The sequence below is a fragment of the Nicotiana sylvestris genome, chromosome 3 (assembly GCF_000393655.2).
Source record: "Nicotiana sylvestris chromosome 3, ASM39365v2, whole genome shotgun sequence".
Classification (NCBI taxonomy): domain Eukaryota; kingdom Viridiplantae; phylum Streptophyta; class Magnoliopsida; order Solanales; family Solanaceae; genus Nicotiana; species Nicotiana sylvestris.
In genome coordinates, this window is record NC_091059.1 from 162,185,266 (window position 1) to 162,201,190 (window position 15,925).

The 15,925-nt window shown below is 37.4% G+C and overlaps 1 protein-coding gene across 1 annotated transcript; it reads right to left on the reverse strand.

Annotated features, from left to right (window-relative positions):
* Positions 1-512: 512 nt before the first annotated feature.
* Positions 513-15,081, reverse strand: LOC138888268 (uncharacterized). The gene is made up of 5 exons (XM_070170099.1): positions 14,871-15,081; positions 2,202-2,424; positions 1,903-2,083; positions 797-874; positions 513-650 (listed from the first exon to the last, which is right to left on the reverse strand). Exons 1-5 carry the CDS (start codon positions 15,079-15,081, stop codon positions 513-515), a joined length of 831 nt encoding a protein of 276 aa, XP_070026200.1.
* Between the last annotated feature and the right edge of the window lie 844 nt (positions 15,082-15,925).

Consider the following 15,925-nt stretch of genomic DNA (forward strand, 5'->3'; position numbering starts at 1 on the left):
CACGTGAGCACACCAATTTGCGCTCTACTGCTTATCAAAAATATTTCTAGCTCTACTACCAAAATATTTCCCGTCAAATAGTTACTATGCCTTATCAAAAAGAGCAGTGGTAGTAGAAAACCAACAGAAGGAGAAGAAGAAGAAGAAGAAGAAGAAGAAGAAGAAGAAGAAGAAGGAGGAGGTGGAAGAGAAGAAGAGTACGTACTGACCTCGATTATTACTCCCAGTAGATAGACGATTGATTAGTTACACAACAACTTGTTGTGCAGAGGAAGTATCTCCAGGTGAACGACCATTGAAAGCTAGCATGCTGGGATCAACCTGTAAATATGGATTCAGACGCTTAAGTTGTGAAATGATGTTAACTGCAACTTGTAGTTCCATGGCATCTTTTTGTGCATTAAACTTTTCCTGCATTCTTTGTTGCATCCTTTCTTCCATTTCTACCATTTTTTATTGTAGCATCTCATCGGTAGAACTTAAAGAGGTTCCAATATCCCCCACTTTTCTTTTTAAGAAGTCTTGGTAACCCCACGTCCGTACAATCTTAGGCGTCCTGGATGCTCAGGTCCCATGACGAACGCAAACTCGTCAACTGATTGACAACTATCTTTAGTTTCTTTTGTTGATTGTATTCTATCCATTTCAGCCTACAAGACCAAATTGAGTCAATTTTAGATTAGAAAGTATATAAAATTGAGTCAATAACTAATAATAGACAAATGATATCAACAAACTTTAAATTAGTACCTCATCCAATTTTATTAAGAGTATCCGATTACGAGGCCTTGCATACTCGATCAGGCTTTCTTTTTCTTGTAGCCACAAATATGTCCTTACTTGATGGAGGTTCAGAAGTTTCTTTCTTTTTTCCCTGGTTACATAAAAAGTGGTATAAAATAGTTCAGATTATGGCTAGCAAATTTAAAAGAATAATAAGAAAAAAAATATAAAACCTCGCATATTCTAGAAAAACGTTTTTTGCCAGCAGTGTTTAGACATCTCAACTTTTTGCGATTCTCAGTGTTGATTTCTTTCATTTTCTGCAAAGTCAAGTGTAAATGAACATTTCGTTCTCTAGTCATAAATAAATAAGCATGAATAAGCACAACCTAATGGAATGAATAGTTTTTAATGTTTTATTCTCTTAATGGAATTTTTTACCAGATCAATCAAGGATTTAGCGCTTTGGCTGTACTTTTTTTGTTGGTAAACTAAACAGTATAGAGACGCGTAGAGGGGAAGCCAAATTACACTTGGGCTAAAAGATCAAATTAAGCCTCCTTGCTTCTTAGTGCTTACTCTCCATCTAGTTCCATTAATTTATCTTCCTCAAAAAGATCATTTGCTTGTCATTCCCATTAAAGCAGCAGTTGATAACATGTTCTATATTTGAACAACCACCATACTGACTCTTTGTATGTCAATCTTAAAGAATTCAAAAATGGTATATCTGGTTCTTTATTAAAGCGCAAATTATAATCTAGAGATAGATACACTGTATTACTAGTCAAGTGCTACTTATATGCAAGTTACTTCAGATAACTGTCTACAGAAATTTAGCATCTCAACAACTTACGTTAAAACTTGTGTAACAGTGTTTAGCATGCAGTAGTTTTGAAGTATTGAAACTTGAAATGATTTACTCCACATTGTTTTATCCAGTCAGCTACAATGCAGTAGAATAACATTTTAAAATGATAACAAGTAGAGAAAGCAAAAGTTGGAATTCTGAACACCAAGTTATAACTTCCCTTTCTGAACACAGAAATATCTACAACATGTAAATGTGTAATGAATTGCAAACTATTCATTCCATTTCGTTCTCGCCTAAGAACATGCTTTCTAAATAAACAAAAATCAGACATTTTAAGCAAATCATGGAACAATATTCAGTTTTACCGTGTAGGTATCAGAGTTCCAATATCTAAGAAGTTCCCTAAATTGAGAATCCGGAACATCAACTGGCATATTCTCTGTTCGAAGCTTGTTATTCTCATAGGGTGCAAAATGGTCTTTATATAACTGGTTTTTTACTTTCTCCAAGCATTTGAAATTGATTGAAAAAGCCACTTTTTTGCACCTTCATGAATGTCATATTTTCCCTACAAATTTAGAGAAGTTAGGTTGGTGTAAACAAAATGAAATATCCACACACACCTATTGAATATTGCGAATTTTAGCCCTTGACATATTTCCACATATCTTCTTTTGTCTCAGGTTTCCTCCAATCAAACACATTAAGAGGACAAAATGTCGCATTCCTTGCCAATGTACCAAGGAAGCTACCCAACTTATTTACATAATCATTAGTAGGACCTATGGGTTGATTGTTCTCATTTAGCACAATTTGCTTTCGGTCTTTCCTACCATTAACACTTTGCATTTGTGTTTTTCCTCTTTTTCGTTTTTCAGAAGAAGGACCTACATTAATATGAAGTAAGAATAATCACCAAATGTCATTACGTTATTGAATTTGATGATTGAAATCTATATGTTCTTTCCTTTTTTCTCGGATTGCTCGTTTGTTTCATGATTGAAAGAATCCTCAACTTGTTCTTGTACCGTTTGTGAAGTACGAGTGGTGGAATCCAGTAGTAGTTGTTGCAATTATTTACGTACTTCTTGTGATGCAAGAGAGGTAGAGTTCAGTGTACTGTTATTGAACTTGCTCATGTACTGTTTGTACTGGTGCAGAAGTAGAATGCTGCAATTGTTCACGCACTACTTGTGATGCAGAAGGTGTAGAGTTCAGTGGCATTTGTTGCACTTGCTCATGTACTGTTTGTGCTGGTGTAGAAGTAGAATGCAGAGGTAGTGACCTTGGAGCTTTAATAAATCTGTTTGTTTTCAATGACGAAACCTTTAGGTTTCACAAAGATGCAAGCGATCCAGCTGCAATGCATTTTATTAATTTTTTATTTTTACTTGAGCGCCCTTCCTAATTCATGATCCGCTGTCCTCTGTTCAAAATTAGATACACATGAGAGCCAAGAAGTATTTGAATACTAACAATAGAATCAATTGAGTAACTTCATACTGCTAAGATACAAACAGTAGGTACAAGAGTCATGGTAAACCCTGTGGCTGAACAATCTTATATTTTTTGAACAATCTTTAGATTCTGAAAGAAAGAAAAGAATAAAGAGTAACATCTGGAGCCATAAAGATGTACTATACCTTCCTTTGAGTGATACAAGTTTAAAGTTTTCTCTTTAAAACAAAAAATCTCTATAAAAAATCACTTGATGGCATCACAATGGAACAAATATCTATGTTGCATCCACTAAGCACTAAATGTTTGGACATCCCTTTCCTACCCCTTGAAGTTTGAAAAGAAATTTATTTTTGGCACAAAAAATTTAGCCTGAACTTACTCAACTTTAGTGAAACCAGCTAGTCAAAGACGAAAAGTATCGAGGATCGCCAGATCTGAGGACTTTAAGCACAAAACATATTTAAAGCAAGTGTTTTTTTAAAAATAGGCACAGATGAAGAAAAAAATAAAAGATTAATGTTGTAAAAAACTATAACTATAAAAACAAACAACAATTATATGGACAAACGGATTGATAAAACTTAATTAAGTAAAGTAAAATGACTTTCCTCTGTTTTGATATCCACTACTAAGTTAAGAGGTACATACATAACAATATTTTTTTTGACTTACTTATCAAAATTTATGTTCTGTTGGGGGATGTTTAATCGTCGCATAATATATTTAAGAGTTCAAAAAATATGCATCCTTGTTGTTCCAAACTGTTTTTGTTATCCTGAATGCTCTTAAATTATTGTTTTTCTCAGTTGGCTAAGATCTACAAGAATGTTATAGCCACATATAGAAGTCCAAAGCAGCTGCAATTTGCAGCAAAGATTTCGAATGTTCAATACATATGTACCTCTTTGAAGATGTCAATGGCTGAAATTGAAATAAAAAACGGAGCAGAGTCAAGTATAGATTTGGTTTCAATTGCTCAAGTAATGCATTGGCTTGATCTCCCAACATTTTATCAACAAGCAAAATGGTTACTTAATGTAACGACCCGACCGTTCGTTTTGAGCTTTTGCACTTCGCTCGCCAGTTTTTGGGCATTACTTGACCCGTGTGGTGTATTATAACTTATGTAAATCATCGGTGTTGGGTTTCAGGTTAATCAGAATGAATTTGGAAGAACAGTTCTCAATTGAAGCTTGAAATTTGAAAGGTTTGACCAAAATTTGACTTATGTGTATATGATCTTGGATTGAAATTTTTATGATTTGATTAGCTCCATTAGGTAATTTGTGACTTAGGAGTGTGATCGAAATTGGTTTTGGAGGTCCGGTGTAGAATTAGGCTTGAATTGGCGAAGTTAGTATTACGGTGAATTCCGGTTAATAGGCGAGATTTTGATATAGTAGTTAGAATGGAATTCGGAGAGTTGTTGTAGCTTCATTATGTCATTTGTGATGTGTGTGCGAAATTTCAGGTTATTCGGACATCGTTTGGTCGGGTGTTTGATCGAAAGAGTATTTCGGAAGTTTTTAGAAACTTAGGCTTGAATTCGATGAGTTTTGGGTAATTTGATGTTGTTTGAGGTGTTTTGATGATTGGAGAAGGTTTGAATGATGTTGGCATTTTTGGTCGGGGTTCCATGAGGCTCGGATAAGTTTTGGAAAAGTTTTTGGAAGATTTTGCCGTTTTGAGCATAATCATGTAATGATCCAAAGGTCTATTTTTAGTTCTAGAGATCGAAATTTGATTTCGAGACTTCTAAAATTTTGATAATGAATTATAGGACTGATCTGGAAAGTTTGGTCTAATTTCATCAAGTCACGATTGGGTTTTGACATGAAATATGTGTTAATTGTTTAACGAGTGAAATGAGTATTGAACTGAGCAAATGAGCTCCGAATTGAGTTTTGACTGAAGGGCTATGTTTGTATCATTATTTGTGACTCATAGGAACAAGAATCATCGAATTCCGAGGTCCCAGGCCCGAGAAATGAATTTTTGAGTAAAATTATTTTCTGAAAATATTTAAGGAAAATGGAAATGAAATTTGATTAGAAAGTGATGATATCGGACCCGTATTTTAGTTTCGGCACCCGGTATAGGTCTTATATATGGTTTAAGCACTTTCTGTAAAGTTTTGTTGAATACGGACGTCGCTTGACGTGTGTCAGACTCAAAATGGAAAAATTGATGTTTTATGAAATTTGAAAGAATTCTTGGATTTTAAAGCTTAATTCATGGTATATGATGTTATTTTGGCAATTTGATCGCACGGTTAAGTTCGTAGGATGTTGTTGAGTTAGTGTATGTATTTGGTTAGGAGCCCCGAGGGCTCGAGAGTGTTTCGGAGGTGTCTCGGAGTGATTTCGGACTTAGGAAAATTGGAGAAAAATTGCAGAAATAGTACCCCGTGAATAGTACTGTGTACAGTACCCCGTGAACAGTACCGTGAACAGTACCCCCGTGAACAGTGTCCGCACGCGTGAATAGTTCCCCGGAAAATTTCTGGGCAGTTAAAGGGGCAATCCATTTTCTTCATTTTTTTTTTCTTAGTTCCAAGCTCGGATTTTGGGCAATTTTGTGCGAAAAATCAAGGGAAATCTTGAGGTAAGTCCCTTATGATCATTGTTAGTCAATATTATTGAATTATCATTGAATATTCCGGCTAGATTACGTGTTTTTGAGGTGTAAATCGAGAATTTGGGCCTAGAGATTTGAAATAAAATTTGATGGTTTGGAGGCCGAATTGTTGTCGGATTTTGGGAAAATTTGTATGGTTGGACTCGTGGTTGGGTGAGGTTTCATATTTCGTAATTTTTGTCGGGTTCCGAGATATTGGCCCCACTGGCGAATTTTGAGTACAATTTCGGATTTTTAATGGAAAATGTAGAATTTCATATGAAATTAATTCCTATAATTTTTATTAACTGTATCGAATTATTGTGACTAGATTCGAGACATTCGGAGGTCGATTTGAGAGACAAAGGCATTGTGGAGTAGTATTTTGCTCGGATTGAGGTGAGTAATGATTGTAAATGATGTCCTGAGGGTTTGAAATTTCGTATTGCACATTGTAGTGCTATATTGAGGTGAGACACATGCTGGATGATTAGCGCGGGGTCCTTTACTACTGGGGATTGTGACTTGGTCCATCCCGTATTGATGATTTTACTGCATATTTGATTGAAATTGATTTGTTATCATCATGATTTGGGCTGATTGCCGTATTTGGGCTTCGTGCCAATTATTTGAACCCTTCGGGGATTTTTATCACTATTTCCTCATTGTTTTGACTTATATTTAAACTCAGTCCTGTTGATAATTATTGTTTTACAAACTCAACCACTTTTATATAGATTTGAAACTCAAATGATATTTCTAAATGATATTTTAGGCTGAGAACTACTATTTTACAAATGCCCAAGGGGCTTGTGATGATTTTCGGACTGAGTGAGGCTGAGGGCCATTTGTGAGGATATGCTGAGTGATATGAGGCCGAGGGCCTAAGATACTATTTATGCCACGCGGTGGTTTGAGTGATGTGAGGCCGAGTGATATGAGGCCGATGGCCTGAGATACTTTATATGCCACGCGGTGTCTTGAGTGATGTGAGGATATGCTGAGTGATGATGCCACGAGGTGGCTTGATATAGCGCTTGGGCCGTAAGGGGCCCCTCCGAAGTCTGCACACCCACATTGAGTGCGGCTACCCATTATGCTGAGTGATTGATACTATGCCTGAGGGGCTAATATGAGCGATTGTGAGGTAGCCCGCGGGGCTGGTACTGTTCTAAGAGTGAGCCCGATGGGCTGATACTGTACTGAGTGACTGATACTGTGCCCGAGAGGCAGATTTCTACTTGTTATTTTGATACGGTGCCCGAGGGGCAGATTTCTACTTGTTATTTTGATACTGTGCCCGAGGGGCAGATTTCTACTTGTATTTTGATACTGAGCCCAAGGGGCAGATTTCTACTTGTTATTTACTACCAAATTACATGTTTTAATTATTTAAAAGAGATTTCATTTGATACTTCACTGATTTACAGGTTTTAAGTGATTTCACTGCTTCTGTATAGAATGCTTTGTGCATGTAATTATTTTCTTTGTTTCAGCCGTTATTTATATTTATTACTCACTAAGTCGGAGTACTCACATTACTCCCAGCAGCTTGTGTGCAGATTCAGGTATGTTTTGGCTGATCAGAGGCAGAGTCATCAGAGTTTAGCAAGGTAGTTGCCGGCGTTCACAACACTGCTTTTCTCTCTCCTCATTTCATTAGTCTGTATTTGTACACTCTAGGCTTTTAGTTGTATTTATACCCTAGTAGATGCTCGTGATTTGTGAGACCCCGGTTAGGGCTGTGTCGGGCTGGATTTCCGTATTTTATCTATATTTTCCGCTATTTGGTATTATTAAACCATGTTGTACTATTTGTGTTAAATAACTGTTTAAAAGGATGAATTGGGTTAGACTGGCTGGCCTTGTCTTCACGAGAGGTGCCATCACGACCAGGTTTGGGAGTTGGGTCGTGACAAGTTGGTATCAGAGCCTAGGTTACATAGATCTCACGAGTCATGAGCAGGTTTAGTAGAGTCTCGCGTATCGGTACAGAGACGTCTGTATTTATCCTCGAGAGGCTGCAGAACCTTTAGGAAAACTTCACATTCTTGAATTCTTATCGTGCGTCCTTTGATTCAGCTTGAAATGTAACTTTTTGAAATCCTTCCACGCGTTCGTATGCGCGCATGAGCGCTCAGTATCAGATGTGCCTTGATGGTTTGTGATTTCCCGATCGAGGGGTGAGGTGTGATCTCTATAAGTCGATGTTGGTCCAGTCTGAAGGACTTGAGGACGAATCTTTTACTATGGCTTGAGCACCAAGGTACTGATTGTGTGAGCAAGTGTTTTGAACTTATATGTTCGGTATTATCCCTATTAATGGAAGTGACGGTTGAGTAACTATGTGATGAGTATGTTAGTACTGCGAGATGTATTCATATGATTTGGAAACGATAAGAAGGGTCTACTGGAGGATAGAAGAACTATTAGGTGCTTGAATTCCATCTTGATTCGAGGTATAGCCCCGAGTTATAGGTGTGTGAAGAATCTTTTCATGTTTCCAGCTGTGAGTGAATTAAAAAAATAATACTAAATTCATGTTGCGGTATGAGTTCAGACTCAGAAAGACTAAGTGACTGCGTATAGTTTATGATGGTGGAAGGTATACATAAATGTTAGTTAAGGGGAAGCAGGTGGGTTATCTCCTGCAAAGTGTTCTAGAGTTGTGTGATCTTTATGTTGTCTGTTAGAAGATCCCATTTACAAGTGAAATATATATGTGAATTTAATTTGGGTCACTTAAGAGAGTGGGTTTAATTGTTATGAGAGTAAATACGTGATTTGTAGAAGATATGAAGTACCAAATGGTCTGTGTTCCACGAGCTTATAAAGGATTGAGTTAATCTCACTATGGTATTATGGAAGCAATAAAGCGTATGTGTTATGAGTTATGGTGCGTGTTTGACCTATGGCTTTGAGCCAAGTGGGGGAGTCCACTATTGAATAGTTGATTGCACGGTTATGTGCTCTAATGGTCCCAGTTCGAGGCGTATTTGAAAATTAGTTGTGGCTCGAGTAAAGGAAATTTCAATAAAGGCTATGTTATGCTTTATGGGTGTACGAGAATCGGAGAATGATTTGAGTTGTGGTTGGTAACGAATGCCCGGTGCATAGAGCAGGAAGTTTCTTAGTTATATTGGAATGAGGTCACATTCTGCAGTGTCAGATTGCAAATGAAGCACAGGTGGTTCGGTTAATCAATATAACTGGGATTTGAGTAGAGTGGATGCCTCTAGAGAATGGTCCTATTATGTTCAAAATTTTACATGCAATAATTGGAGGCTTTCAAGTTGTACTTATGGATAAAAACTGAGTTTTCCTTGGAAGATGTCAAGACTTATGGTGTTTTCCATATTAATTATGGGATTCTATGTATCAGTATCAGGAGGTAATGGATTTAGAACCGCAGGAAGTTCTTCAGAGCGAATTATTTCGAATGTGGTGCTTTTAGGAATATTTAAGAGAGAATATCAAGTTGAAGATGAATCAGAAGGAAATTTAGACAGATAGGGTAGCTTTATAGTAGACCGAATCGGTATGGTAAGGATATGATTAATTCCTGGTGTTTTCGAGGTAATAAGTTCTTTCAGGTATTTTGCGCCGATGCTCTTAGGTTTTGATGGTTTGCTTAGCTTGATTGAGTTAGGAGGATTCAGTCCTGACAGGTCTGATTTGTGCAAAGGGAATTCAGAGAGTCCTTGATGGTTTTTCCGCAGTTTGGAGATGTATATTTTCTGTGGGCATGCGTAGCATGGGATGTATAGTGATTTTCTTCTATATGGGACCAATGGAAAGTTCTTGACTGATTAAGTACGTAGATGTTTGTGGCTCGGAAAAGATATGAATTTCTCACAGTTATCCTAGAGTGGTACGGTTTATACGGTATGTTGGGTAAGACTGAGATTTGCATGTGTAAGGCCACAGTTCAGATTTGAATGGAAGGTCATAAATTCTTAGGCAGCGCGAGCAGTTTCAGATAATTAGAGAAATGAACTTCAGATGATTTGAGAAGGGATCTCCAGATGATTAAGTAAATGGTAATGCTAATTGAGGTGATTTGACGAGGGTATATGTTCCAGAAAGAGTCAATGTGATTGATTTGATGGTACTTCGGTAGTATTGCAACACTTCTCGTCAAGTTAGCTGCTGATATTCGGGTTTGCTTTGCAGCACTGAAGAATCTTAGAGTATCTCCCGTAGGGTGATTGGGTACTAGAGGTGAGTTATATATGAGAGTGGCAGAATTGGGATCAGATATGGTAATTCATGTGTTTTATGGACTTGGATATTAGGAGTTCTCATATAAAGGTTAGATTATGGTTGTGGATGGCAAAATGTGGGTAAGTTAGTCAGATATTAGTATGTGCTATGAATCAGTCATTGTGGACTTTCGAAGGATTATTTATCTGTTGTGTGTAACTGGAGTTGAAGTATGGTCCATTGGTAGACCTATATGGGATATGTGTCCAGCATCGAGATGGTTTTGTTGACTTCGAGTTGCTGTTGGCGATGGATGTGTTTCTTTGGTTGTTTTGAGCTATTAGCAATTATGAGGATCTATGCGTTACCTTTCTGTGTTGTGAGACAATACGATCTGTTGGTTATAGGCACCTATGGTGCGGTTCTATAGGAGTTTCATAATGGAAGTCGAGCGGGAAGAGTAATTGTGTTGGATTAGATGAGATCGTTGGGATCATCAATGAATAAAAACGGATTCGATTTCAGCATGTTGGAAGGATAATATCGAGGTTCGGCTCAGAAATTTGCTTTGGTATTTGCCAAAAAAAAAGTGGCTTCATGAATGGTTGATCTGGGAAATGGTTATGGCTTATTGCGTGTTTCATTATCATTGGCAGTATATGAAAGTGCTGGAATGAGACTTTAGTTGATAAGAGGTTTTTTACCTGTATTCGGTTGTTGTGTACAACTGCTATGAATGGAATTTATCTCTACATATGTTTGAGTTATGTGGTATGTGATATAATTGCACCTGACGATGCAGGTATGGGTGAATATAGCTTGTTCGGACTTATTCAAAGTATAGATGTGAGATTCTGATCTTATAGACGATTTTAGAAGTGGAAATGTGGTTCTAAGGTTTATGTGCTAGGTTGATTGTGAAAGTTCTGTTACATTGTGTTATCGGACCTATATGAGATAGGGTGATGTAGGATCACCCCTGGGTATATGCATGGTAAAGTTATACAGCTATTGGTTGGCTTTTAGAACAACTCTAAGTACGTTCGAGGACGAACACGTGTTTAAGTGGGGGAGGATGTAACGACCCGACCGGTCATTTTGAGCTTCTGCACTTCGCTCGCCAGTTCTTGGGCATTACTTGCCCCGTGTAGTGTATTATGACTTATGTAAATCATTGGTGTTGGGTTTTAGGTTAATTAGAATGAATTTGGAAGAATAGTTCTCAGTTGAAGCTTGAAATTTGAAAGGTTTGACCAAAATTTAACTTATGTGTATTTAATCTTGGATTGGAATTTTTATGATTTGATTAGCTCCGTTAGGTGATTTGTGACTTAGGAGTGTGATCGAAATTGGTTTTGGAGGTCCGGTGTAGAATTAGGCTTGAATTGGCGAAGTTAGTATTTCGGTGAATTCCAGTTGATAGGCGAGATTTTGATATAGTAGTTAGAATGGAATTCCGAGAGTTACTGTAGCTTCATTATGTCATTTGTGATGTGTGTGCGAAATTTCATGTTATTCGGACATCGTTTGGTCGGGTTTTTGATCGAAAGAGTATTTCGGAAGTTTTTAGAAACTTAGGCTTGAATTCGATGAGTTTTGGGTAATTTGATGTTGTTTGAGGTGTTTTGATGATTGGAGCAGGTTTGAATAATTTTATGACTTATGTTGGCATTTTTGGTCGGGGTCCCATGAGGCTAGGATAAGTTTTGGAAGAGTTTTTGGAAGATTTTGCCGTTTTGAGCATAATCATGTAATGATCCAAAGGTTCATTTTTAGTTCTAGAGATCGAAATTTGATTTCGAAACTTCTGGAATTTTGATAATGAATTATATCACTGATCTGGAAAGTTTGGTCTAATTTCATCAAGTCGCGATTGGGTTTTTGATACGAAACATGAGTTAATTGTTTAACGAGTGAAATGAGTATTGAACTGAGCAAATGAGCTCTGAATTGAGTTTCGACTGAAGGGCTATATTTGTATCATTATTTGTGACTCATAGGAACAAGAATCATCGAATTCCGAGGTCCCAGGCCCTAGAAATGAATTTTTGAGTAAAATTATTTTCTAAAAATATTTATGGAAAATGGAAATGAAATTAAATTAGAAAGTGATGATATCTGGCCCTATTTTAGTTCTGGCACATGGTACAGGTCTTATATATGGTTTAAGCACTTTCTGTAAAGTTTGGTTGAAAACAGACGTGTTTGACGTGTTTCGGACTCAAAATGGAAAAATTGATGTTTTATGAAATTTGAAAGAATTCTTGGATTTTAAAGCTTAATTCATGGTATATGATGTTATTTTGGCAATTTGATTGCACGGTTAAGTTCGTAGGATGTTTTTGAGTTAGTGTATATGTTTGGTTATGAGCCCCGAGGGCTCGGGAGTGTTTCGGAGGTGTCTCGGAGTGATTTCGGACATAGGAAAATTGGAGAAAAATTGCAAAAATAGTACCCCGTGAATAGTACGGTGAACAGTACCCCCGTGAACAGTACCGTGTACAGTACTCCGTGAACAATACCGTGAACAGTACCCCATGAACAGTGCCCGCACGCGTGAATAGTGCCCCGAAAATTTCTGGGCAGTTAAAGGGGCAGTCCATTTTCTTCATTTTTTTTCTTAGTTCCAAGCTCGGATTTTGGGCAATTTTAAGCGAAAAATCAAGGGAATTCTTGAGGTAAGTCCCTTATGATCATTGTTAGTCAATATTATTGAATTATCATTGAATATTCCGGCTAGAATATGTGTTTTTGAGGTATAAATCGGGAATTTGGGCCTAAAGATTTGATATAAGATTTGATGGTTTGGAGGCCGAATTTTTGTCGGATTTTGGAAAAATTTGTATGGTTGGACTCGTGGTTGGGTGAGGTTTCATATTTCGTAATTTTTGTCGTGTTCCGAAATGTGGGCCCCACGAGCGAATTTTGAGTACAATTTCGGATTTTTAATGGAAAATGTAGAATTTCATATGAAATTAATTCCTATAATTTTTATTAACAGTATCGAATTATTATGACTAGATTCGAGACATTCGGAGGTCGATTTGAGAGACAAAGGCATTGTGGAGTAGTATTTTGCTCGGATTGAGGTGAGTAATGATTGTAAATGATGTCCTGAGGGTTTGAAACCCCGGATTGCACATTGTAGTGCTATATTGAGGTGAGACACACGCTGAATGATGAGTGCGAGGTCCTTTACTACTGGGGATTGTGACTTGGTCCATCCCGTATTGATGATTTTACTGCATATTTGATTGAAACTGATTTGTTATCATCATGATTTGGGCTGATTGCCATATTTAGGCTTCGTGCCAATTATTTGAACCCTTCGGGGATTTTTATCACTATTTCCTCACTGTTTTTACTTATATTTAAACTCAGTCCTGTTGATGATTATTGTTTTACAAACTCAGCCACTTTTATATAGATTTGAAACTCAAATGATATTTTAGGCTGAGAACTAATGTTTTACAAATGCCCAAGGGGCTTGTGATGATTTTCGGACTGAGTGAGGCTGAGGGCCATATGTGAGGATATGCTGAGTGATATAAGGACGAGAGCCTGAGATACTATTTATGCCACGCGGTGGCTTGAGTGATATGAGACCGAGTGATATGAGGCCAATGGCCTGAGATACTTTATATGCCACGCGGTGGCTTGAGTGATGTGAGGATATGCTGAGTGATGATGCCACGAGATGGCTTGATATAGCGCTTGGGCCGTAAGGGACCCCTCCGGAGTCTGCACACCCACAGTGAGCGCGGGTACCCATTATGCTGAGTGATTGATACTATGCCCGAGGGGCTGATATGAGTGATTGTGAGGTAGCCTGCGGGGTTGATACTGTTCTGAGAGTGAGCCCGATGGGCTTATACTGTATTGAGTGACTGACACTGTGCCCGAGGGGCAGATTTCTACTTGTTATTTTGATACGGTGCCAGAGGGGAAGATTACTACTTGTTATTTTGATACTGTGCCCGAGGGGCAGATTTCTACTTGTATTTTGATACTGAGCCCGAGTGGCAGATTTCTACTTGTTATTTACTGCCAAATTACCTGTTTTAATTATTTTAAAAGAGATTTCATTTGATACTTCACTGATTTACTGGTTTTAAGTGATTTCACTGCTTCTGTATAGAATGCTTTGTACCTGTACGAGTTTTCTTGCTTTCAGCCGTTATTTATATTTATTACTCACTGAGTCGGAGTACTCACATTACTCCCTGCACCTTGTGTACAGATTCAGGTATGTTTTGGCTGATCGGAGGCAGAGTCATCAGAGTTTAGCAAGGTAGCTGCCGGCGTTCGCAACACTGCTTTTCTCTCTCCTTATTTCATTAGTCTGTATTTGTACATTCCAGGCTTTCAATTGTATTTATACCCTAGTAGATGCTCGTGACTTGTGACACCCCGGTTAGGGCTGTGTCGGGCTGAGTTTCCGTATTTTATCTATATTTTCCACTATTTGGTATTATTAAACCATGTTGTACCATATTTGTGTTAAATAACTGTTTAAAAGGATGAATTGGGTTAGACTGGCTGGCCTTGTCTTCACGAGAGGCACCATCACGATCAGATTCAGGAGTTGGGTCGTGACACTTAAAAAACCATATGGAGTAATAGTAGTGCAGTGCTACACTGTGCCAGAAGTAAACAACAGTGTTTGAGAATTTTTACACAATTGATGTTGTACCTTATCTGAAAATCTCCAAGAAAATTGGTGGATGGAAAGTACAACACCATTGATTTCTCATTTGAGCCTGTCGATGGTTGTAATCATAATGGACCATTTCAGTTTAATAATGAGAAAGTGATGGATTTAGATTCTTATTTCACTTGAAGTCATGGTTAGGAAAGTACCTAACCAAGTACCACAAGACTTGATTTCTTGGTGCTTATTAGTAAAGTAAGAAATATTTACTAATAAGCACCAATAAAGTGGGTGAAAATGTGAGTCTGTTTATTAGTAAAGAGCTAAGATCACAAAACCGAGATTGTTGACATTCCTACTCAGCTGGTTCTCAAACCCCACAACAAGAGCCAAAGTACTGACCATTATCTTCTGAGAAATCTTTGTTTGTTACATAGACAGGTTTCATACTGATATTCACTTCTATTTGCTGTGGCTGAACAATCTTATATTTTTCTGAAATCTGCGGCTGAACAATCTTAAGATTCTGAAATCGAGGCATTGGATTCACTTCTATTCGCTGTGGCTGAACAATCTTATATTTTTCCCTCACTCCCTCTCTCATTCCCTCCATAGAAGAGGAAAAAAAGTACATGCTGATTTAACCGCGATACAGAACACTATTTCTACTCATTAGAAGATGCTCATTGAGAAGGGTATGAAAGAAATGGGAGAAACATACTCACATGAGCATGTTATCGCGGCCTAAATCATATGCTCTTACTATGCTGCAACAGCTAAAAAGAGCATGTGTGACAGGAAGCAGTAGACAAAGTAAGGCCTAAATCCCTTTTTTGCATTCTTTGTGCATGCATCGGGATGGATTGTCCATGGCCGTACATAAATATCAAATACTTGGGCAAGAAAAGGAAGCCAAGCTCAAGCCCCATTTGAGAAATGATATTAAAGGAATGAAAACTGTATATATGCCGGAGGCTATAACATGCAATGGAATTGGAATACACAAGTATTGAGCTGTACACTTTGATGGGCCAATTTAGCAATCAAATGTGTGCTAATTCAAAGAGTGGCTATAAAATGGACAGAGATCTCTACTAAATTGGATTATTAAAATGCTTTAGGTTGAGGAATTTGAGAGCAAATACTTGAATACTGATCTCAAATTATAAGTATTATAGCATGACAAGAATGTAACATGACAAGTGTTATAAATATTATCAGTACCTCAATTATCTATCAATTCAAGCCTCGACCGATTGCTATCAACAAGTGCAACAATATCACAAGATCCAGATCCAAAAATCATGCAAAATTGAAGCATCAGAATAAAATGCTAAAGGAAAAAACAAATACAAATATATTAAAAGAGCAATATTAGAAACAAGAGTAATTATAAAATATTGGTAAAAAATATTATCACTCACTCAAACCAGAATATATTTAAAAGAATTTCAGAA

Coding starts and splice junctions, on each gene's coding strand:
- LOC138888268 (XM_070170099.1), bottom strand. CDS start 15,081: ATGGAGGGAATGAGAGAGGGAGTGAGGGAAAAATATAAGATTGTTCAG. Junction 2,084..2,201: donor CCTGAGACAAAAGAAGATAT/GTGGAAATATGT, acceptor ACATTCATGAAG/GTGCAAAAAAGTGGCTTTTT. Junction 875..1,902: donor GGAACTCTGATACCTACACG/GTAAAACTGAAT, acceptor TTATGTAACCAG/GGAAAAAAGAAAGAAACTTC.